At 45.2% G+C, this 24,500-nt stretch overlaps 1 protein-coding gene across 9 annotated transcripts in view; it reads right to left on the bottom strand.

Annotated features, from left to right (window-relative positions):
* SLC26A8 (solute carrier family 26 member 8) overlaps positions 1–24,500 on the bottom strand; it is a 95,101-nt gene that overhangs the window by 13,444 nt on the left and 57,157 nt on the right. For 8 of the 9 annotated variants that reach the window (XR_003852145.1, XM_029572773.1, XM_029572780.1 and 5 more), the window contains 2 exons: positions 22,615–22,692; positions 14,448–14,543 (listed from right to left, as the gene is read on the bottom strand). Coding sequence is in view for 8 of the 9 variants with exons in the window: in XM_029572773.1 (XP_029428633.1) it covers positions 14,448–14,543; positions 22,615–22,692 (174 nt within the window). In the remaining variant the exon portion in view is untranslated. The remainder of the gene's footprint in view (positions 1–14,447; positions 14,544–22,614; positions 22,693–24,500) is intronic. The other variant, XM_029572776.1, reaches the window with a different exon arrangement.

Below are 24,500 nucleotides of genomic sequence, written 5' to 3'. Positions count from 1 at the left end.
AAAGAGGTTATAATGCTACTTTATAAGTTTCTGGTGAAACCTCATTTAGAGTACTGTGTATAATTCTGAAGACTACACCTTCAAAAGGATATAAATTGAATAGCGTTGGTCCAGACAGCAGCTACTAAAATGGTCAATAGTCATCATAAAGCATAAGGGGACAGATATAAAGATCTAAACATGTATACCCTGGAGGAAAGGATGGAAAGAGAAGATATAATTGAGATATTTAAATACCTCCAAAAAATAAATGCACAGGAGGTGGGATAGAGAAGAAGCTATCAGTCATGGAATGAGGGTCAAGGGTGGATAGATTCAAGAACAAACTAATGACATATTTTTTTACAGAAAGGGTGAGGTATGTATGGAACAGCCTCCTGTGGAGCTGATGAAGATGAGAATCATATCAGAATTCAACAAAACATGGGACAAGCACAGAAGATCTCTGAGGGACAGGAAGAGACTATAAAATTGAGCAGGATGTGTGGCTGGGCAGCCTGAATAGATAATATGGTCTTTAAGTGCTTTCATGCTCTATGTTTCTATGGATTGTTTCTCCTTGATATGCAGTGCTGCTAATAAGGCAGTGTGAACAAGGTAAAGTAGATGAGTCATTTTCATTTTTTGCATACAAATGAACCTTCTCTAATTCCGGTATAACATTCTCTTTAACTTCCATCTGATTATGACTGTTTCCTCATACCAAGAAAAAAACATTTTTTTTTTTTAACATTTTTATTAAGGCAAGGCACATATCCCACAGTGATTATGAAACAGCTTTAACAATAAAAAGAGAAATAAGAGAAGCCATAGTGCATTACCTATTTTTTACATAGAAGAAACATAAAACTTTAATCGCAGTAACAGTACTTACACTATGTTGCGAATCCAGATAGGATTGTGGACCCTTGGCCCAAGGCGGAGTTGGCGCTACCTGAGGGGGTAAACCCCCGGTCTCCACCGTCGAGAGGCAAGGCCGAAGAGACACAGGGGCCAACTGGAGCTTCGCCTCTACCAGCCCACGTTCCCTATGGGTTGAGCCCTTGGGCCAGCTGGTCTTAGGTGGGACCCTGTGATGACAGGTGGAGAGAGCGTGAGCATCTGGAGGTAAGGCGGTGTCCGGACAGGACCAAAGGAAGGAGACCAGAGAATACCACAGGCCAGTTCCAAGATTGGGGCAGGAAGAGAGAAGCAAGGAGAATCCGTTCCGAGGTCAGGGGCTGGCGGCGAGAAGTGAGACGAGGGCCGGTCCGGGGTCAAGAAGCTAGGAGATCCTTCTGAGGGCAAGAAGAGCTGGATCAGGAACAGGCAGGAACAAGAACGCTGATGCAGGAATGCTGAGAGAAGGAGACCTGATTACCAAGTCGTCTGGTGGAAGTCCCCTGCCAGTATATATACGACCTGAGCCCTGATGTCATCCGAGGGAGCCGGCGGCGATTTCCCACCACGGGCCCTTTAAATTTTCTCAGGCGGCGCGCGCATGTGCCTAAGGGAAGGGCCATGAGGGAATGGCGTCCTGCGTGCTGGAGGCCCTTGGGTCAGAGCCTCAAAGAACCGGGAAGGCCGGCCAGGATGGCCCACAGCCGGTGAGTATAACACACTAAAACAATAAAGACAACACCATTCATTCCTCACAAGTATTCAAACTCAGAAAATGGAAAGTTATCACTGAGTATTAAGTGTCATGAATTTTGTCCAGGCTAAGGTATATGGTTCACTCATTGATTTCTGTATCCATTTCAAATCTAATTCCTCAGTAGAGCTCCAGTCTCGCATTTGCTGGATCCACACTTGATATGATGGGGAAAGAGGCTTTATCCATTCTTATAGTATAACCTGTTTTGCCAACAAAATGGAAATCTGCAAATTTTTTATAACCCAAAGACATAGTATTGGCCCATCTCCCAACAATAAGGCTTCCCCCAGAAAAGGTGGTTGAGCAGTTATTACTTTAACTATCATATCCAAGACTTTAGTCCAAAAGTCATACATATTTGGGCAAAGCATAAAATTGTGTGTTAAAGAAGATGTCATCATCTTGCATTTGTTACATTGACCAGCCATCAACAAACCCATTTTATGAAGTCATGCTGTGGTGAAATAGCTCCTATACTTTATTGATAACAGTTATTCCACATAAATTATTAAATAAGTTATGTATCTAACCACAGTTGATTGAGGCACCAAACTCAGCAACCCATTGATTTGCTAGTCACAACAATACAATTGAAACTGGTTTTCTGATTTCAATTTACACCAATATGAAATTTTATTACAGCGTTTGCCAGTAGCCATCAGTACATAACACAAAGAATCAACGTGAAACAAAGTAGACTTTACTCTTAACGGAGAAGATACTAAGGGGTCGATTTTAAAATCCAGGCATGTATATGCGGGTGATGTGCGCGGGGGGGGGGGAATTTTCAGTAAATATGTGCAGCAACGCAATCGAGCCTCCCCCAGTTCCCTCCCAGTCCGCTCCAATTAATGAGAGGACTGGGAGGGAACTTCCCTACCCCCTTGTCTAACCTTCCTTCCCTTTCCCCTTTCCCCTCTTCACCCCAACCCCTAACTCCTACCTACCTACCCCAAATTTTTTTTTATTTCACTACTTACTGCTCCTCTGGAACAGAATTAGTTTCTGTGCCCAGCCAGCGCATACTTCCCCGGGCCAGCAACTAATGGCCACTGTCCTGGCTGGCCTCCGTCCTGCCCTGCCCCGCCCCTTTTTCAGGGCTCGGCACTTGTGTACATACCGGGGTTTACGCACATGGCCGGGCCCATTTTAAAATGGGCGTAAGGCCCAGCCATCCATATAATCCCGTTTTTACGCACGCGGGCCATGTCTTGCTTGCAAATATGCATAGAAATTGGAATTGGGTAAGTCATATATCCTTTTCAACTGATCTATAAAATTCAGGTCCATAGCCATCCAAGCCTGGAGCTTTCCCCAATTTCAGTCATCTGATCCCCACATCCAACTCCAGCAAACTAATGGGTTTGTTTAAGTTGTCAAGTTTAGCCTGTTTAAGAGAAGGTAAAGATATCTTCTCAAAAAAATTATCACTAATACAGTCTTCTGCAAATGTACCTTTGTATAAAGTTTGATAACAATCTAGAAAAATCTGCAATATACTGTCTGTATCTATTATAGTTTATGATTGTTTATTTTGCATATGTGTAATATAAGATTTGGATTGAGTAGACTTTATTAATCTCATCATCAAGGTATTAGCTTTGTTAGCATAGTGAAAAAGCCTAGCTTTAGTCCATTGCACTACTCTCTGTGCCCATTGAAAAAGCAGATGATTCAATTGATCTCTGATTCTGATCATAGCTAACTTATCTTTTTCCAAACCAGATTGTATATGGCACTTTTTAGCAATTGCCAATTGTTGGGTAAGCGACAATAATAGTTTATCCCTTTCCTTATTCCTAAAGCTAATGCAGACAATAAGTTCAACCTTTAAAACTGTTTTCTCTGCTTCCCATATCTGAGGTGAAATGTCTTCTGACATGTTCTCATCTAAATATTGACACCATTTAGTTTCCAAAAAAGATTTAAACTTAAGGTAAATGTCATCTAGGTGAAGTAGTTCTAGGAAGTAAATCCAGTTCTATCATGATGGGAGCATGATCTGATAGAACCATTGTGCCAATCTTAGCAGCTTTCTCTCTAGTGAACAGAACCTCAGAAATAAAAAAATAATCAGTTCTGAATTATGTCCCATGAGGAGCAGAATAAAAAGTAAAATCAATTTCTTCCGGACTGAGAACTTGCTACACATCCAAGAGTTGCAATTTTATTAAAAAAGGGGATCCCTTTCCCTTTTCCCACTAAACGCTGCAGCCTTAGCGGTTTAGCATCCAATTTTGTGTCTGAGACTACAGTGAAAGTCTAAACCCAAGATCACAGTTTGTTCAGGAAATTTGCTAGCAAATGGTCACCAATTTGGAAAAAAATAAGAAGAAGAACATAAGAACATGCCATACTGGGTCAGATCAAGGGTCCATCAAGCCCAGCATCCTGTTTCCAACAGTGGCCAATCCAGGCCATATGAACCTGGCAAGTACCCAAAAACTAAGTCTATCCCATGTTACTGTCGCTAACAATAGCAGTGGCTATTCTCTAAGTCAATTAATTAATAGCAGGTAATGGACTTCTCCTCCAAGAACTTATCCAATCCTTTTTTAAACACAGCTACACTAATTGCACTAACCACATCCTCTGGCAACAAATTCCAGAGTTTAATTGTGCGTTGAGTGAAAAAGAACTTTCTCCGATTAGTTTTAAATGTGCCACATGCTAACTTCAAGGAGTGCCCCCTAGACTTTCTATTAACCGAAAGAGTAAATAACTGATTCACATTAACTTGTTCTAGACCTCTCATGATTTTAAACACTTCTATCATATCCCTCCTCAGCATTCTCTTCTCAAGCTGAAATGTCCTAACCTCTTTAGTCTTTCCTCATAAGGGAGCTGTTCCATTCCTTTTATCATTTTGGTCGCCCTTCTCTGTACCTTCTCCATCACAACTATATCTTTTTTGAGATGCGGCAACCAGAATTGTGCACAGTATTCAAGGTGTGGTCTCACCATGGAGCAATACAGAGGCATTATGACATTTTCCATTTTATTCACCATTCCCTTTCTAATAATTCCCAACATTCTGTTTGCTTTTTTGACTGCCACAGCACACTGAACAGACAATTTCAATGTGTTATCCACTATGACGCCTAGATCTCTTTCTTGGGTAGTAGCTCCTAATATGGAACCTAACATTGTGTAACTGTAGCATGGGTTATTTTTCCCTATATGCATCACCTTGCACTTATCCACATTAAATTTCATCTGCCTTTTGGATGCCCAATTTTCCAGTCTCAGAAGGTCTTCTTGCAATTTATCACAATCTGCTTGTGATTTAACTACTCTGAACAATTTTGTATCATCTGCAAATTTGATTACCTCACTCGTCGTATTTCTTTCCTGATCATTTATAAATATATTGAAAAGTACGGGTCCCAATACAGATCCCTGAGGCACTCCACTGCCCACTCCCTTCCTCTGAGAAAATTGTCCATTTAATCCTACTCTTTGTTTCCTATCTTTTAGCCAGTTTGTAATCCACAAAAGGACATCGACACCTAGCCTATGACTTTTTACTTTTAGTAGTGTTGTGAAGGGCCTCGAATGGCCTTGCATTCTGTTGTGAACGGTGTTTTTCGTGTGCCCATGGGCCTCAGCCTGACGCAGACCTTCTGAGCCGAGCCAAGGGTTGACGGGGGCCCCGCATGGCTGACGGTCTACCCTCCGCCAGGCTGGCAAGCTCCCATTTCCAACATCCGAGGATGTTGGAAGGTGAATGGTCCTCCAACAATTCCGGGCCCTTTCGGACCTGCTGCGAGCAGCATGGAGCAGCAGGCCTGGCCTGAGGTTGAGGGCAGACGGGCCTTGACATGAAGACACGACTATGGAGTGATGCGACGGCATCCAGACGAAGACGCATGGCTGATGCAACGGCATCCAGGGACGAAGATACATGGCTGATGCAACGTCATCCAGGGACGAGACTCTTGACATCCATAAAGGCAACACGAGGCATGGACATTGGCACTGTCTCTCAGGGCGCCCTACTCAGGCCACCCGCGGGACTGAGTAGCGGACCACCCTGTCTGTTACGCGCCCCACACAGCCCCAAGGCTGGTCACGGACCACGACGGGAGCGGGACAGCACAGGAACACACATCCGGGACATGACGGCTCAGGAGCACAGGACAACCGTCCACCGGCAGGCAGTCCACTCAGGAGTATGCATCTGAGGGACCCCCGGCCTACCGGTACCAGAAGGCTTGAGAGCGAAGACGAGGTGTGGCGTAGGGAAGAACATCTAGGAAGGCAGGAACACTAGGACGTGGAAGATCACGAAGACACCTGGACATGGACCTCAGGCACGAAGACTTGACATGACACAATGGACGAGACGAGGAGCTCCACGAAGGGAAGAAGACCTTACACAGGCTCTGGCAGGCAGGAGCCTCCAGAGCGAAGACTCCACGACGATGAAAGGCCCTGAAGAACTGACGGAGCAGCCCTTTATAGGGCTGATACAGGAAATAATGCCAAAGGTGGGGCCAAGACACTTCCTGTGTCTGGCCCTTTAAATTGTAGAGGAAGACGCGGCCGCGCGCCTAGAGAGAGTGCAGGAAGCTGTGCAGGACCGCGGACAGCGGCCTGCACCGATGTAGTCGCGGCAGAGCGTAAACAGAGGCAGGACTGAGCCTGGACGCAGGCTCCAACGTCGGCAGCGGCTCCAGCCGCTGCAGGAGGCCCCGGGGACGGCTCCAGCCGCTACTCCAGCCCGGGGCTTTGCGGCCTCCAGCCGCGAAGATAGAATCGGCATTGGGGGCGGTCCCAGCCCCGAAGAAGGCTGCGGCTCCGACCGCGGAGCGGAGGAGAGATGCAGGCGGCCTACGGGCTGCGTGGCCAGGCCTACGGCGGCGTCCTGCAGTGTTGGTGAAGTCAGCAGCGTGGTGAGTCAGTGAGCCTGCTCGCGGGGGGACCCACGGGCAGCGTTTATCTACATGTATATTAACTCCTTCAAAAAAGTGAAGCAGATTTGTGAGACAAGACCTGCCTTGGGTAAAGCCATGCTGACTTTGTTCCATTAAATAAACCATGTCTTTCTATATGTTCTGTGATTTTGATATTTAGGACACTTTCCACTATTTTTCCTGGCACTGAAGTCAGGCTGACTGGTCTGTAGTTTCCCGGATCAGCCCTGGATCCCTTTTTAAATACTGGGGGTTACATTAGCCACCCTCCAGTCTTCAGGTACAATGGATGATTTTAATGATAGGTTGCACATTTTTACTAATAGGTCTGAAATTTCATTTTTTAGTTCCTTCAGAACCCTGGGGTGTATACCATCCGGTCCAGGTGATTTACTACTCTTCAATTTGTCAATCAGGCCTACCACATCTTCTAGGTTCACCGTGATTTAGTTCAGTCCATCTGAATCATCACCCATGAAAACCTTCTCTGATACGGGTATCTCCCCAACATCCTCTTCAGTAAACACTGAAGCAAAAAAAATCATGTAATCTTTCCACAATGGCCTTATCTTCTCTAATTGCCCCTTTAACCCCTCGATCATCTAACGGTCCAACTGACTCCCTCACAGGCTTTCTGCTTCTGATATATTTTAAAAACCTTTTCTGTGAATTTTTGCCTCTACGGCCAACTTCTTTTCAAATTCTCTCTTAGCCTGTCTTATCAATGTCTTACATTTAATTTGCCAACGCTTATGCATTATCCTATTTTCTTCTGTTGGATCCTTCTTCCAATTTTTGAATGAAGATCTTTTGGCTAAAATAGCTTCTTTCACCTCCCCTTTCAACCATGCCAGTGATTGTTTTGCCTTCTTTCCACCTTTCTTAATGTGTGGAATAAATCTGGACTGTGCATCTAGGATGCCTCTTGCAGACTTTATACCTTTGTAGCTGCTCCTTTCAGATTTTTTCTAACTATTTTTCTCATTTTATCAAAGTTTCCCTTTTGAAAGTTTAGCACGAGAGCCATGAATTTGCTTACTGTCTCCCTTCCAGTCATTAATTCAAATTTGATCATATTATGATCACTATTGCCAAGCGGCTCCACCACCATTACCTCTCTCACCAAATCCTGTGCTCCACTGAGAATTAGATCTAAAATGACTCCCTCTCTCGTCAGTTCCTGAACCAATTGCTCCATAAAGCTGTCATTTATTCCATCCAGGAACTTTATCTCTCTAGCATGTCCCGATGATACATTTACCCAGTCAATATTGGGGTAATTGAAATCTAAACAAAGAAGAAGCAAACCCTTGCACATCCGCAAGTAACAGTAAACACTGGTGCAAGATGAGACTTATAACCACCAATAGTTTCAATAAAGACTTTTTTATTCCAAACGCATTCAATGTGACAGGATTCTTATATTGGCAACTCTGTGATTCATAACAATAACTTTTAACAGTCCCCCGACACGGTCCCGTGTTTCGCTAGGCTGCATCGGGAGGGACCATAGGCATGGTTATATCTGTAACAGCGTTACAGATTTACCCGGAGGCATGGTTATATCTGTAACAGCGTTACCCGGCGCACATGTTATAAAATCCAAGGGGGGTGCACAATTGTGCAACTTGCGCGCGCCAAGCCACGCAGCCTGCCTTCGTTCCGCCCCCCCCCCCCCGCACCTTCCCCTCCCTTCTACCTAACCCGCCCCCAGCCCTACCTAGAACCCCCCTTACCTTTGTTGAAGAAGTTACGCGCGCTGGCCACCGGCTCAGGCCACGCCCCGCCCTGCCCCGCCTGTCAATGCCCCACCCCTTTTTGCAAGCCCCGGGACATATGCGCATCCCAGGGCTTGTGTGCGCCGCCGAGCCTATGCAAGTTAGGCTCGGTGTGCGCAAGGGCAGGCAGGGGCAGCTTTTCGAGGGTTACGCTCGTATCTTACGCGCATAACCCTTTGAAAATCTGCACCTATGTCTTACCTGTTAATTTCCTTTACTTCTGATACACCAGTCCAGAACCTATGGATTATATCCTCTCATCCAGCACATGCAGAGGCAGAGTTCTTTTTTTTTTATGATATCACTAGCCTATATGTCATATTTATAACCAATTCATCCAATTTACTACTGTCAAAGCTAAAACTACTACAATAAAAGGCATTAGCAAAAAAAAAAAAAAAAAAAGTCAAACTAAAAACCCTTGCAAGTCTTATCTTGCATTGTCAGAGCTTAACATCATATGTTTACTTCCTACTTTAATATCCTTTTTATTTAAAAAAAAATTACTTGAAGGAAAGTCGATCTCTCATTACAAACCATATACAGTAAATATGAAATCTCCTAAATTTGCTATCTTCTTTTCTTTTTTTTTTTTATTTATAATGGAAGGGGTTCTAGACTGGTATAGTAGAAGTAAAGGAAAGGAAAGAAAATTAACAGCTAAGACATAATTTCTCCTTCCTTTTCCTTCTGCACCACCAGTCCCAAACCTATAGGAAATACCAAAGGGTGGGTGGATGACAATCTCACTTTTAAGACTGAAGTACCAAAAATGGTATCTTGTCTAGCGAGAAAATACAACCTGTAGTGCCATACAAATGGTCCCAAAGAAGTCCATGTGGCTGCCTTACAAATTCCCACTGGGCTTACAGCACATCTTTCGGCCCATAAAGTAGCCTGCGCTCATGTTGAATGGGCCCTAATCATTTTAGGCACAACTCTACCCTGCAGTAAATAAGCGAAGAAATGGCATTCTTTAACCACCTATCAACTGAAGTCTTTGAAGCCGATTCTCCTTTTCGTGTTCCACAAAAAAGAACAAACAACTTTTGGATTTACGAAATTCCTTCATCCTCTCAAGGTAAGATTTTAAACGTCTCTTAACATCTAGATACTTTAATAATTGTAACATTCCCTTTTGTTAAAGGCAGGAAGAACAATTTGCTGCTATTACTAGCAACAGTAACATGGAACAGACTTAGTTTTGTTACGTCGGCCGGCCACAGAGACCATGGCCGACTGAGCTTACTGCTTCCGGAGGTGGTCCGCCACTCTCCGAGCCCCTGACGCTGGGCTCGGGGGTGCACCCTTGGGCACCGAGGTCTGTGCCCACGTTGGGGGGCCTTCCTCCGTGGCTGGAACGCTGCCACCTCAGAATCCCCACCCACCAACATCATCTAGGCGCACGCGGCAAGACCAAGTCCTCTTTTAAAGAGGCCAGCACGGGAGACTCCGATCATCTCCAGGAGGTCTCCACCCCCTGGGAGGTATTTATACGCTTAACTCACCACCCTCAGGTGAGTTAGCAAGGACTTCGTTTTTGCAGCTCTGCCACTCCTCTTGCAGGAAGCTCTTTCTCTCTCTGCCCTTTGAATATTTCCTAACCTGGGTACCCACTCCTCGGGGGCCCTCTGCTTTCCTTTCAGGTGCCTTACTGGGATCAGGTACTCGCTCCTCAAGGGCCTGCTCTCCCTGCCTCGGTGCCTGTTACCTTCACTTCAGTCTGGTGGAATCGCCAAACTTACAACTTCCATCTAGTGAGTAATCTATTCTCAGTCTGTCTCATCTACAGCTTGCCGTACTGGGAAACCTACACCTGGATCTCCCTATACCAACTTGGTGAGACGGGTCCCCTCTGCCAAGGGTCCCCTTGATTGCTACCTCTGGATCACCTCACTACTGCCACCTCTGGTGGTATACATCAAGCTGTTTAATAAAAGACCTAACTCTGTGTTTGTGTGTCCTGAATCTAGCCCAGTACTGTGGTTCCCCACGGGGCTCCTCCCTGTGGGCGTGGTCATCTGCCACAGTACCCAAGAATCCACCCAAACACTGCTAAACGATAACAAGTTTTTGGGTACTTGCCAGGTTCTTATGGCCTGGATTGGCCACTGTTGGAAGGATGCTGGGCTTGATGGATCCTTGGTCTGACCCAGTATGGCATGTTCTTATATGAAAGGAAGATACTACCTTAGGCAGAAAAGAAGGGACCAGTCTCAAAATAACTGAATTTTTAGTGAATCTCAAAAAAGAAGCTTGCCATGACAAAGCCTGCAACTCACAAATTCACCTGGCCAATGTAATAGCTACTTAAAAGACTTTCTTTAAGGTCAAATCCTTTATTGAAGATTGACTTAAAGGCTCAAATGGAGATCTGGATAAGGCTTGCAAAACTAAATTTAAATTCCAATGAGGAAAAACAGCTCTGACTGGTGGACAAATATGTTTCACCCCACTAAGAAAACAGGAAACATCCATATTAGAAGAAATGAAATTACCCTTTATACACCCACGGAAACAAGAAATGGCAGCTATTTGAACTTTTAAAGAATTTAACGCTAAACCTTTATTCAATCCGCATTGAGAGAGCAAGCAACTTACTGAGACAGCAAGTAACTATTTCCTTACTGCTTTAAAAACACTGGAAAATCCAGGCAGTAGCTCTCAACCTTGCCAATAACGAGAAGGGAGCAGGTAAAAATTATTGCCATCAGAGCAGGGCTGGTACCTTAGGCGAACCTTCTGACTTGCCCCCATGCCACCTTTCACCCGCCCTGGTCCTGGCCCCGGCCCCAGCCCCGACCTCATTCGCTGAGATGCCACTCGTGGCCCGCCAAGTGTGTGCTTCTCTGGGCTACAAGCAGGATGGGTGCTTCTCATGGCCTGCCGAGTCTCTACTCTCTGCTACAAACGGGATAGGCTCCGTTCGTGGCCCCACATGGCTGCTCTTCGGCGCCCCCTAAAGTTTGGCACCCTAAGCAACCGCCTAGTTTGCCTAATGGGATGCATTGGCCCTGCATCAAACCTCGCTTCACTGCAGGAGCAACATCTGCAGAAGCATGGCTTGCAAAACCAGCCTTAAATTAAATCTTAGAAAATAGTAAGGACGCTGAATCCTAAGATATAAATTTTCTGCTCAAGAAGAGATGAATTAAAAAATGTCCATTCAGGGGCTGGAGGCAGAGAACACTGGCTGAATTGGTTCTAAATATGACATGTAGGCTAGTGATGTCATTAAAAAAACCCCAAAAAACAACCTCTGTCGCCTCGTGTGCTGGATGAGAGGATACAACTCATAGGTTCTGCAGTGGTGAAGCAGAAGAAAGAGGAAGAAGGAAAGATGGGGAAGGAGGAGGTGAGAGGGAGGAATATGGAAAATTGGGAGGGTAAAGAAGAGAAGAGGGGAGGCTGTGGAGAAGAAAAATAAAGGGAGAAGGAAGGTGGTGTGGAGGAGAGAGACAAGGAAGGACAGGTAGAGGGAAAGAAGTGAGGGATGTGTGATAGGAGAGGTGGGGAACAGGGATGTGTTCACTGAGTAAAGGAGCAAGAGGTATGTGTGAGAGAGGAAAGGAAAGGAGAAGAGAAGAGTGTAGGCAGGATGCAGATAAACACAAGGAAAAACAAAAGCAAGGGGACCTAGCAAGGCATAAGCAAAGGCTGAGAGAATAGAATGGGTAACAGAAATCAAAGGGGCAAGGAAAAATGGAGAATGAAAAATGAAACTAAATAAACAAAAAAAAACCAGGAAAGAAATTGAAGAAGGCTTACAAAAAGGAAGATAAGGAGTATAGAAGATTAAAAAATAGAAAAGTCTGAAAATATTTTACTGAATCAGGTGGAAGGTTATTTATTTATTTTGTTTAGATTTATATTCCACTTTTCACACTTTTTTCAGCGCTTCAAAGTGGATTACATTCAGGTACTGTAGGTTAGGGAGCTTGAGGGGGGATTAGAATGATAGAGAATATGCATGTGAGAGGGAGACAGCAAGAAGAGAAAGCATCCATACCAATCTGGTAGAGAAAGGAGGAAGAGAAACTTCCCTACCTCTTGGCCCTCCCACCGCACACTAAGCAGACAAATTATGCCTATGAGATTTACAGAGTTCTGAGCTGCGTATTTTTAACAAAGCTTTATTCACCAAAGCTACCAAACATCTTGCTGCCAAAACTTTTTCTAAGTCCCAATGTGAGCATTTGATGGTTGCAAACTAAGCAGTCCCATGTGGATATTTGTCTGCATCACAAAATCATGACAGGATTCAGGATAATTAGCTACTGTTTAAAGTATCTGCTAAGGGAGGTTTAACTGTTCTAAAGCAAGTGTGCAAGTCAGTTGTGAGATAAATTGGTAAGGGCGTGCAATGGTAATTTTCTAAAAAAAAAAAAGTCCCAGGTCAAGCTCAGCAATGGCCTCCACCTTCCACTCCAGCTGCATTGAGGAAAAAGGAAGCCAGCTCAAAAAGGTTCCAGGTGGTGGCCTGGCAGAAAATCACCACTAAAGGAAAATTGGTTCTTACCTGCTAATTTTCGTTCTTGTAGTACCAAGGATCAGTCCAGTTTCCTGGGTTTTGCCTCCCTTCCAGCAGATGGAGACAGAGAAAGTTTTGCTGACGCTGCCACTTAACCTCAAGTGCCACTTGCAGCTCCTCAGTATTGAACTATACCACAGCTTAAGAAAGAAACTCTCCAAAAAACTTCCAAAATAACTTCTTTTATTTTTTTATCTTTTTTTTTTTTTTTTAAATGGTCTGCATTATATAAAACTAGAAAGTAGTCTGAGCAGATGACTCTCCTCCTCCAAAGATTGGGCGGGCTCTAGACTGATCTGTGGTACTACAGGAATGAAAATTAGCAGGTAAAAACCAATTTTCCTTTCCCTGTACATACACAGATCAGTTCAGACTCCTGGGATGTATAAAAGCTCCCTAGACTGGGTGGGACCTGGAGAGTCCTGCTCGCAAACACTCCTGCCAAAGGACTGAAAACCCGTATCCCCCACATCCAGATGACAGTGCCTTGCAAAAGTATGCAGCGACTTCCAAGTTACTGCCCTGCATATCTCTTGCGGAGAAACTGAAGGTTACTAATGATTTTCGAAGGTTGGATCATCTTTTTGTCCTATGGAGTGGTCTGAAAAGAGGTCTTCAGGCATCTAAGACTACCATTGCGCGGTGGCTTAAGGAAGCTATTGGGTCAGCCTAGATTTCCAGGGGTCGTCCGGTTCCTGAGGGATTACATGCTCATTCGACACACTCTCAGGTTGCTTCATGGGTGGAGGCTCAGTTAGATATCTTAATAACACCCTGTGTACATCCAACAACTTAAGCTCCCTCACATGTGGAGTAAAAGCATCCACTTCTGGAAAAGCTGGGAGCTCTACTGTCTGATTTATGAGAAACACCTTCAGTAAAAAAGGCGGCACTCCACACAAAGACACCCCCAAGTCCAAAATCTTAAGAAACGGATCACAGCACGACAAGGCCTGCAACTCAGAAACTCTCCTAGCCAAACAGATCGCTACCAGAAAAACAATTTTAAGTGTCAGCAAAACTTTCTCTGTCTCCATCTGCTGGAAGGGAGGCAAAACCCAGGAGTCTGGATTTATCTGGGTATGTGCAGGGAACTGAGTGATTCTTGTGTGCTGAGAGCTTCCAAGTTGCTCTTTTTTGGGGAGGGGGGCTTCCTTCTTATTTAACCAATTAGTTGACAAATGATCCTTTCTAAAAGGTCTCTTACATCAGAACATTTCTATCTTGCTTCTTCCAGCCTCTCTCCTAAATGCTTTCCTGTGCTGCCATGCAGATAGGATTGTGGGATAGTCTGTGCCAGCAGATGATGGAGGTCAGGACTGAGCTGCATTGGTAGAGAAGAGTGGTGGTTCAGAATGTGAATACATGGGGACACTACAAATCAGGATTAAGGTGTACTGGGAAAGATGCAGGGCACCTGCATCATGGAAGATCTTGGCAGGGGCTGAGGTTAGGGTTACACAGCAAGGTGGGCCACCCTCATCATTTCTTTCCATTCAATAGTGTTCCCCTCTTCCCCAGAGAGATATACAGGTTTTATACAGTCTAAAGAGCCATCACACCCAATCTGTTGCTCCCAAACTTACAAAATCATACTTATCCTGCTTCCACAGGTCTGGAATACCTCTTAAACTTTCTAATAAAGGCTGGATGTTGACAAAGACAATGGCCGACAATACAGCCTAAAGATCAAGGAAGAAAAGATGGTTTAATATTTTAGCACTTGCTGCATCTCAAAACATGCAACACAAAAGGCCTGTATTTCTAAAGATAAGCAACTGTACATCCCAATGGGATTCATTATACATGCAATAAATGGGATCAATTTTGAATCAATAACATAATAACAAAAGCTAAGTGCTAACAGCCCAAAGGGTATGCTTGGCCCACAAGGGCTGCTTATTATGTGTTTGCTGGAAGTAGATTGTAAGCCCTCTGGGGATAGGGAAATTCCTACAGTACCTGAATGTAATTCACTTTGAAGCGCTGAAAAAAGTGTGAGGCCCTCAGGGGAAACATGGCAGATAGCCTTGCCATAGCCATTCCAGGGACGCGGTGGTAGCCATCTTCCCAAGGCTAGCGGGGAGAGCAGAAAGAAAGGTGAGGCACAGAGTTCGAAGCCGTCTGAGACCGACAGATGCAACAGTACCCCCCTTCAAAGGGTCCCCTCCAGACCCCTTCCCTGGTCTTGGTTTTTGAGGATGCGATCGATGGAATTGACGAATCTTCTCTTTGTCCATGATATTAGCCAAAGGTTCCCAAGAGTTTTCTTCAGGTCCGTATCCCTTCCATGATAGGAGGTATTCCCAAACTCTGCCTCTCTTTCTTACATCAAGAATGGCTTCAACCTTGTACTCAATGTCTTCTTCTGCATCAATAGGTGTAGGTTCGGGTGTCTTGATGGAAAACTCGCTAAGGACATGTGGTTTCAGTAGCAAAACATAGAACGCATTATGAATCTTCATCGCTGGAGGAAGTTTCAGACTATAAGTGAGTGTACCCAATCGTTGGAGGATAGGAAAGGGTCCGACAAAGCGTGGAGCAAATCAAGCTGATGGTAGCTTGAGTCTCAGATGTTTGGTAGACAGCCACACCTTGTCACCAGGAATTCAGGAGCCTGTCTATGGTGAGCGTCATAGCCTTTCTTTACTCTTTGTCCTGCTTTTTGGAGCATCTCTTTAGTCTTTCTCCAGAGTAGTTGTATATCTTTGGCAGTAGATTGAGCTGCCGGGGATGACACTGAAAGTGGAAATGGTAAAGGTGGTAAGGGTTGTCGTCCGTAGACCACTTCAAATGGTATAGATCCAGTAGATGATGCTGGATGAGAGTTGATGGCGAATTCAGCCCAGGGCAACAGTTCAGCCCAGTCATTCTGACATGAACCAACATAGGCACGAAGGAACTGCTTGAGAGTTCTATTCATTCTCTCATTTTGGCCATTCGACTGAGGATGGTACGCAGAGGTGAAGTCAAGTGTTACGTCAAACTTCTTAAACAAAGCTTTCCAGAACTTTGCTGTAAATTGAGCTCCTCTGTCAGAAACAATGTATTTAGGCATGCCGTGTAAGCGAAAGATTTATTTACTTATTTATTTATTTAACAACTTTTAATATACCGACGTTCGTAGGGCACATCACGCCGGTTTACAAGTAACTAAAGCTGGCAGAAATTACAATGAACGGGGGGGGGGGGTAAGGGGGAGCAGGCAAGAAAGGGGGAAAGGGGGGGGGAAGCATCAGAGTGAAAGGGCAGAAAGGCAAGAAGTGATAGGAGTCAAAAATAAACAATAGAAACAGTTAGAGATATAGATAAAACAAATCTGCATTGAAAGATGTGGCTGAACCAGGTACTCGCTCCTCAAGGGCCTAATCCTTTCCAGCTCCTGAGCTTACTTGAGACCTTACGTGAGTTTTGTCATTTAGTTCTATTCATGAACTCTGCCTACTCTGCCTACTCACTTTCTACAGTTTCTCAACAGCTCAGCCAACCTGGGATCGTTGTTCCAGTATCTGAGGGACTACAGCCCTGCTGGGCATATCAGCTCACTACTGCCACCTCTGGTGGTTTCTAATAACCTGTTTAATAAAAGAACTAATGTGTGTCTGTCTCCATACTCCAGCCTAGCCGGTAGTCCCTCTTGGGGTATCCTCCCGAGAGCGTGGTCATCTGTTCTTGGAGGAGAAGTCCATTAATGGCTATTAATCAATTTTACTTAGGGAATAGCCACTGCTATTAATTGCATCAGTAGCATGGGATCTTCTTAGTGTTTGGGTAATTGCAGGTTCTTGCGGCCTGGTTTTGGCCTCTGTTGGAAATAGGATGCTGGGCTTGATGGACCCTTGGTCTGACCCAACATGGCAATTTCTTATGTTCTTATGCCATCGGCTCAGGGATCCACCCACAACTATATCAGATTCATTACAGATTGCTACACCTTAGCAAGACGATATCTGAGACAATACAAGATTGCTGACTCCTCCCTCTTCAGGAGCCCACTACACAGAGCTTTCTCTACAGATTGCTCCTCCTATCTGATTGCTCCTCCCATCAAGCATCTTCTCCATAACAGATTGCTACTCGAGCAGCAGATATACAACGAATTGCTAACTCCCTAGCAAATTGCTAACAGATCACTAACAGATTGCTAACTCCGCAGTCTATCTCATAACAGTTCTTCAAGACGGACTGGCCAAAGGCAGAGTCTTGACGTCCTTCCTTGACGTCCTTCCTTGTCCAGGCAATAATGTGCTGCAAATGTGTGAAGAGAGCTCCATGTTGCAGCTTTACAGATCTCAGCAATCGGTACTGAACGATAGTGTGCTACTGAGGTTACCATGGCTTTCACTGAGTGCGCCTTCACTCATCCCTGGAGAGGAAAGCCTGCTTTCTCATAGAAGAATTCAGTACAGTCTGCTAGCCAATTGGAGAGAGTTTGTTTGCCAACTGCAACTCCCGGTTTGTTTTTATCGAAAGAAACAAAGAGTTGGGTAGATTTCCTGTAGACTGCAGTGCGGTCTAGGTAAAATGCAAGTGCACGTTTACAGTCCAAGATGTGTAAAACCCTCTCGCCTTGGGAAAAATGTGGGCAAGACTATAGACTGATTCAAGTGGAAGTCAGTAACCACCTTGGGAAGGAATTTTGGGTGAGTACGGAGGACCACTCGGTCATGTAGGAACCTGGTATAGGGTGAGTATGTGACAAGTGCTTGTAACTCACTAACCCTTCGAGCGGATGTAATGGCTACTAGGAAGAGAACTTTCCATGTAAGAAATTTAACATCACAGGAGTGCAAAGGCTCAAACGGGGAGTGCATGAGCCTTGTAAGTACTACATTTAGGTCCCATTCAGTGATTGGTTGCCGTAGAGGGGGCTTAAGTTGTAATAGACCCTTCATAAACCTACTCACAAGGGGTTGCGCTGTTATGGGGCATCCCCAACTCCCTTGTGGTACGCTGAGATGGCACTCAGGTGTACCCTCACTGAAGAAGTCTGGAGACCAGAGTCTGAAAAGTGCCAGAGATAGTCTAATAGAGATGGAGTGGGGCATGAAAAGGGGTCGATACCTTTTTGCGTACACCACCATATGGTAAATCTATTCCACTTAGAACGATAGGACTTTCGTATGGAAAGCTTTCGTGAGGCTACAAGCACTTGAGAGACATCAGTTGAAAGGCTAAATGGTTGGAGGATCAAGCTTTCAACATCCAGGCTGTGAGGGATAGGGTTTGAAGGTTCGGATGGCGTAACATGCCTTCATTCTGAGTTATGAGAGTAGGCACTGTGCCCAGGCGAATGGGTTCTCTGATCGAGAGGTTGAGAAGCATAGGAAACCATATTTGTCGAGGCCAATACAGGGCTATGAGTATCATCGACCCTTTATCCTGTTGTAGCTTCACGAGAGTTTTGGCTATTAGCGGTATCGGGGGATACGCGTCTAGGAGGCCTGTGTTCCAGGGGCAAGTGAAGGCGTCCATGGCTAATATGTTGTGTTGCCTGTGCAGGGAGCAGAATCTGTCCACTTTGTGATTCAGTTCTGATGCAAAGAGGTCTATTGTTGGTTGACCCCAGTGTTGAAAGATTCTGGTCGTTACCACTGGATCCAGAGACCACTCATGGGGATGGAACTGTCGACTGAGGCGATCTGCTACTATGTTTTGTAAGCCTGCCAGATGCATGGAGTGTGCAAGGGCCCAGGCTGAGATCTGCGCAGCTTCTTGGCAGAGGAGATAAGAGCCTGTGCCGCCCTGCTTGTTCAAGTACCACATTGCAACTGTGTTGTCTGTTTGTATGAAAACAGTCTTGTGTGAAAGGCAGTCCTTGAACGCATATAGCGCATAACGTATAGCTCGAAGCTCTAGGATGTTGATCTGAAATGTTGCTTTGAGCTGTGTCCAAGTACCTTGAGTTTGAAGATTGTTCACATGAGCTCCCCAACCCAAGTTGGATGCATCTGTGGTTAAAGTTACTTGTGGAACTGGTTGCTGGAAGGGTAGACCTGTTAGCAAGTTGGCTTTGTTTGTCCACCAGAGAAGCAATAACCGTAGCTGGTGGGTTACATGGATTTTGGATGAAAGAGGTTGAGCGGCTTGGAGCCACTGAGATTTCAAAGTCCACTGAGTTATTCTCATGGCCAGCCTGACCATGGGAGTGACATGAACCGTAGAAGCCATGTGGCCCAGCAACATTAGGAATTGATGGGCTGAGGCTGTGTTTTTTGCACGCAGAGACATAGCTAGCTTGGTGAGTGTGTCTGCGCGGTTGTTGGGTAGGAAGGTCTTTGCGACTGTGGTGTCCAGATCTGCTCCGATGAAAGAAAGGAGGTGAGATGGAGTCAGGTAAGATTTTTGGTAGTTGATGAGAAAGCCCAATGAGTGTAGTAGATTGATAGTGAGCTTGAAAGAATTGAGAACTCCTTGCTTGGATTGGCTCTTGATCAGCCAGTTGTCCAGGTAAGGAAAGACATGTATGCTGTTCTTGCGTAGATGGGCTGCAGCCACTGCTAGGCACTTTGTAAATACACGGCGTGCTGAGGCAAGTCCGAAAGGCAGTACCCGGTACTGAAAATGTCGATGCCCCATTATGAAACGCAGGTTTTTGCGGTGATATGGGGATATTGGAATGTGAGCATATGCATCTTGAAGATCCAGAGAACAGAGACAATCTCCTTTTTGCAGAAGAGGTAGTATGGTGCCTAGGGACACCATTCTGAATTTTTCTTTCTGGAGAAATTTGTTGAGATTGCGGAGGTCTAGGATGTGATGAAGGCCACCTGATTTCTTTGGAATGAGAAAATAGCGAGAGTAGAACCCTCTGCCCTGCTGTGCCCAGGGAATGGCTTCCATAGCCCTGGTGCTCAGTAGGGTGGACAGTTCTGACTCTATAAGGTTTGTGTGATCTTTTTGGATCCACAGCGGATTGGGTGGTGAATCCGGGGGTACCATAAGGAAATTTAGATGGTATCCTTGGGCTATAATGGATATGACCCATTGGTCTGTGGTGATGCTGAGCCAGTTGGATATGAAGTGGTGAAGACGACCTCCTACCAGCAAGTCTGGTTTTGGATTTGTGGAGTGGCTGCTGTTCTCTGGATAGACTTCAAAATCCAGAGGCTTGGCCTGCTTGCAGAGCTGGCTGAGGTCTGGATGGCTTGGGTTGTCGTGGATGTCCTCTCTGAGGTGGTTTGGATGGTTTCACGCAGGACGTAGGTGGATAGTACCTGCGTGAGCGATAAAACGTTTTCTGGGGTCCCTTCTCGCAGATCTTCTTGCAGAGGAGGGAGCCTCTGCAAGAAGGCTGACGCAGGGTCTCATGATGGTCTTTCAGTTGAGCCACTGCGTCCTGTATTTTGTTGCCAAATAGATTTTCTCTGGTACATGGTAGATCAGCGAGCTTGTCTTGGACTTCAGCTCGTAAATCAGATGCTTTAAGCCAGGCCCACCTTCTGGCGCTGATTCCTGTTGCTGATAATCGAGAAGCAGTCTCAAAGGAATTGTAAGCAGCCCTTACTTTGTGTTTTCCTGCTTCAAGGCCTTTCTGAAGAATGGTATTGAGGCCTTCTTGTTGTTGTTGAGAAAAAAGTCTGCTAGCACTTGGACCTGTTTCCACAGGTTCCTTTGGTATTGTGTCAAGTATAATTGTTAGGCTGCTATGCGTGACACTAGCATAGAGCCCTGAAACACCTTTCGACCCAGAATTTCCAAGAATATTTGGTCTTTTCCAGGGGGTGCAGAAGAGTGTGGACGCAGTCTTTTGGCTTTCTTCTGCGCAGATTCCACCACAACTGACTGGTGGGGCAGCTGTGGTTTCTGAAACCCTGGAGTGTGCTGGACTAAATAAGTTGCATCTGTCTTCCTATAAACTGGTTGGACAGTGCAAGGGTGCTCCCATAGGTGATGCTGGAGATCCAGGAGTACTTCGTGGATGGGAATAGCCATGATTTCTTTGGGAGCATCCACAAATTGGAGGACTTCCAATGTCCTGTGACGTTTATCTTCCTCGGTGACCAGGTCAAAGGGAATTGTCTCTGACATCTCCTTTATAAAATTAGCAAAGGAGAGGTCCTCTGGGGGAGACCGCCTCCTTTCTTCTGGAGGAGATGGTTCTGAAAGTATGTCCTCCGTAGAAGTGTCGGTGCCAACATCCTCCCATGGGTCATAAGGGGTCTCTGGCTAAGATCCGAAGGGAGAAAAAAGACCTGATACTCCTGGACGTGTTGGCATCGATGGATCCCTCGATGGCCTCGATGGATGAAGCGGCAGCACCGATGAGGCCTTCAGCGGCATCGATGGCATCGATGGGAATCGTGGGCGTCTCGATCCCGAGAGCCCCGAGGGACCAGGAACCAGTTCCGGTATCGGTGGAATCAGCGCTGCAAGAGGACTGGAGTCCATGCCTTCATCTTCTGAGGACCCTGGAATGGGTATCGGGGGTTTCGGAGGCTCAGTAGGTCATTTTGGAACCGATGGCCCAGGCTGGGTAGGAAGGGCACCGACGAGTGTGTCCAAGCGGTCGAGTATCGGTATGAAAATCAATGGCTCCGGTATCGGTGCCGGTATGGGGGCCAGCATGGATGGAGGATGAATGTTCCAGAGGGCATCGAGGACTGCCTGTTGGACAAGCATGTCCAGCTCCTCCCTGGAAGCTGGCATAGGTAGCACAGCTACAGGGGGAGGCAAGCTAGGCGCTACTGGCACTTCCACAGGAGTCTGTGGGGGCTCAGTACCCGGCACTGATGTCAGTGGGGATCGCCTCAGTATCTCAGGTGAAGAGGAGGTTGGAGGCTCCTCTACCTGTGTCCGCAATTGGCTCGATAGCCATTGAAGCTGATGCGGTGTCGGTACCGGCACTGGGAGTAGACTAGCGTCAGTGCCGTGCCGGTGTTTCCCTCGGTGCTCGGCCCGGTCTTTCTCCAGCACCAAGGAAGAAGAAGCCGATGCCCTAGATGTTGTCGGTGACGGACAGTGGATGTTGATGGAGTTAACTTTATTTTGAAAAGGGACTCCATTTTGTCCAGTCGGGCACGCCTGCCCTTCGGGGTCATTTGAGCACAGCTTGGGCATTGACAAACATCGTGTATTGAGCCGAGGCCAACACACAGACATCATGCGGGTCTGTAATTAACATCGTACTTGGACACTCTGGGCATTTTCTAAAGCCCATAGCCATATTGGAAAAAAAGGCCGTGAAAACCATCGGTGGCCTGCGGGAACCAAGGGAAAGGTAGCCAGAATTGACCGAAAACGGTGGAAATTACTCACCGAGCGTCAAGGAAAACAATGTCGCGATGGGAGATCCCTATGAGGGAACTTTTTGTGAAGAAAACTTCAAGTTTTTCCGTGAGGAAAAGTAGTGAGAAAATTCTCACAGAGCTCATAACCGCGAGGCAAACTGCAGTGCGGAAAAAAAGAGACTGAAGGGAGACCCCTGTGGCTACAGGGATTATGGTATGCTGGGCATGCTCAGTGTGCCAGTCAAAAGTTCTAGAAACTTTGACAGAAAAGTTTTACGTGATAGGGCTTTGTTCATTGACATCACCCACATGTGAGGACTACCATCCTGCTTGTCCTGGGAGAAAATCAGATTGCTTTACTAAGTATGTTAAATTAATATATTTTCAGTATGGAAACCAAACTTATTTTCTACAAATGTCCCTGTAGTACAACTAGACTGAAAGTAAAATAGTAAACATCTCTGTGCATACTCTGACATGGCTCTGATAAATCTGATGCTTAGATTTTGTCACATGTATTTACCTGGGGCAGAGTTTGAAATATAGGTCCCATCCTCATCAGCACCCCCAGCATGATACAAGCTGCGATCAATCCTGCAATCTGCAAGAAATTATCCGGTCCAAATTAGACATGGGGGCGATGACCAGCCATTACACCTCAGATGAACACCATGGGCAGAAGGCATTTGTTTTTTCTTACCAGGCCATTGGCTAAGCTAATATCATACGTAGATTGTTACTTACTTTGTTATGTTATGTTAAACTATTACCTTTCACTCTTAACTCTCCCGTACTGTAAATCCCTGTTCATTGTAACTTTATCTTCTATTTAATTGGTTACCCCTGGTTACGCTGTAAACCGGTACGATAAGACCTTCGTCTTGAGCATCGGTATATTAAAAGAACTTAAATAAATAAATAAATAAATATACTACTGATCACAGACATGTGCTACTTTGGTTAAAAACATCAGATATTTTCACTATTATTTATTTGTACCATTGATATTATATTGTATCACTATATTTGAATTCACTCATGGAAACCCCTGAGACATTCCTATATCTGGTGAAATGGAGAGTGTCTATTCATAAATCTATCAGAATGGAGAGGAAGAGGACATTCTGGCAATATATTATAAACAAGGGAGTAGTCTGTTTTCCAAACAGAGAATATCTGAATAAAGGAACAAGATATACCTTTATTCATATGGGATTAAGGAATATGATAGCATATCCTAGAATAGCACACGTACTCAGTTATAGAAATGTAAAGGGAGGGCTAGATTTAAGATTTTGGCACCCATAGGCATCGGGGACCCATAGTGCCAGGGTGGCAACCAGCATATGGCCCTAAACCAAGCAGCAGCAAGCTTCGCTTTGGTATCTGGCTTCTTAGCCAGTTGCCTATGCCTAAATCCAGACCTGTATAAAGGGCATCCGTACACAGGAATGGGAACCAATTATCCATTTACAAGAAATAATATGCAGTGAGATATTAATTCTAGGAGAAATATGAACACTATCAACCTGAGTATTTTAGGAACATTTTCTGTTTCTCTGACAATTAGCAAATAAAAAGTACATGCATTAAAATCATCGTCTTCCCAAACCTGTCCTGGGGACCAAACAGCTAGTTGAGTTTTCAGCATATTCACAATTAATATGCATGAGATAAATCTGCATACACTGGAGACCTTGTATATGCAAACTAGTTTCATACATATATATTCATTGTGGATGTTCTGAAAACTCGACTGCTGTGGGGTTACCAGGACAGATTTGGGATTTGGGATACCCAGATATACTATGCACTTATTTGTGCAGGCAGCAGAAGGGGAGCAAAATAGCACACACACACTTGGAAATAAAAAGTATGTTACTGTATTTCTCCGCCGACCTACATATCCACAGGAAAGCCTAAAAGTGTTTGCACTATGGAACCTGGGTGCACTTTTAGAGGAAAATTGGTTCTTACTTGCTAATTTTTGTTCCTGTAATACCACAGATCTATCCAGACTCCTGGGTTTTGCCTCCTTGCCAGCAGATGGAGACAGAGAAAGTTTCACTGACACTGTACATAACTCAGGGTGCCCCCTGCAGTCCCTCAGTATTTACCTGTACCCAAGCCAAGATGACAGCAATAACCATAAATTTCTAAGCAAACTTCTCAGCAAACTCCCTTCCCTCCAATGAGTTGGAAGAAGGTGAAGTTGCCCAAAAAGACAATGGAAAACAAGTTTCCCAAATTTAACATAAACAATCAGCATTGAAGACCTCCAACAACACCACACTATATATATACAAAGCAACACTACGAGCGACGGACTCTTCCCTCTCCCAGTAAATGGGCGGGTCTCTGGACTGATCTGTGGTACTACAGGAACAAAAATTAGCAGTTTTCCTTTCC

The sequence above is a fragment of the Rhinatrema bivittatum genome, chromosome 12 (assembly GCF_901001135.1).
Source record: "Rhinatrema bivittatum chromosome 12, aRhiBiv1.1, whole genome shotgun sequence".
Classification (NCBI taxonomy): domain Eukaryota; kingdom Metazoa; phylum Chordata; class Amphibia; order Gymnophiona; family Rhinatrematidae; genus Rhinatrema; species Rhinatrema bivittatum.
This window is presented reverse-complemented; position numbering and strand designations above follow the sequence as displayed.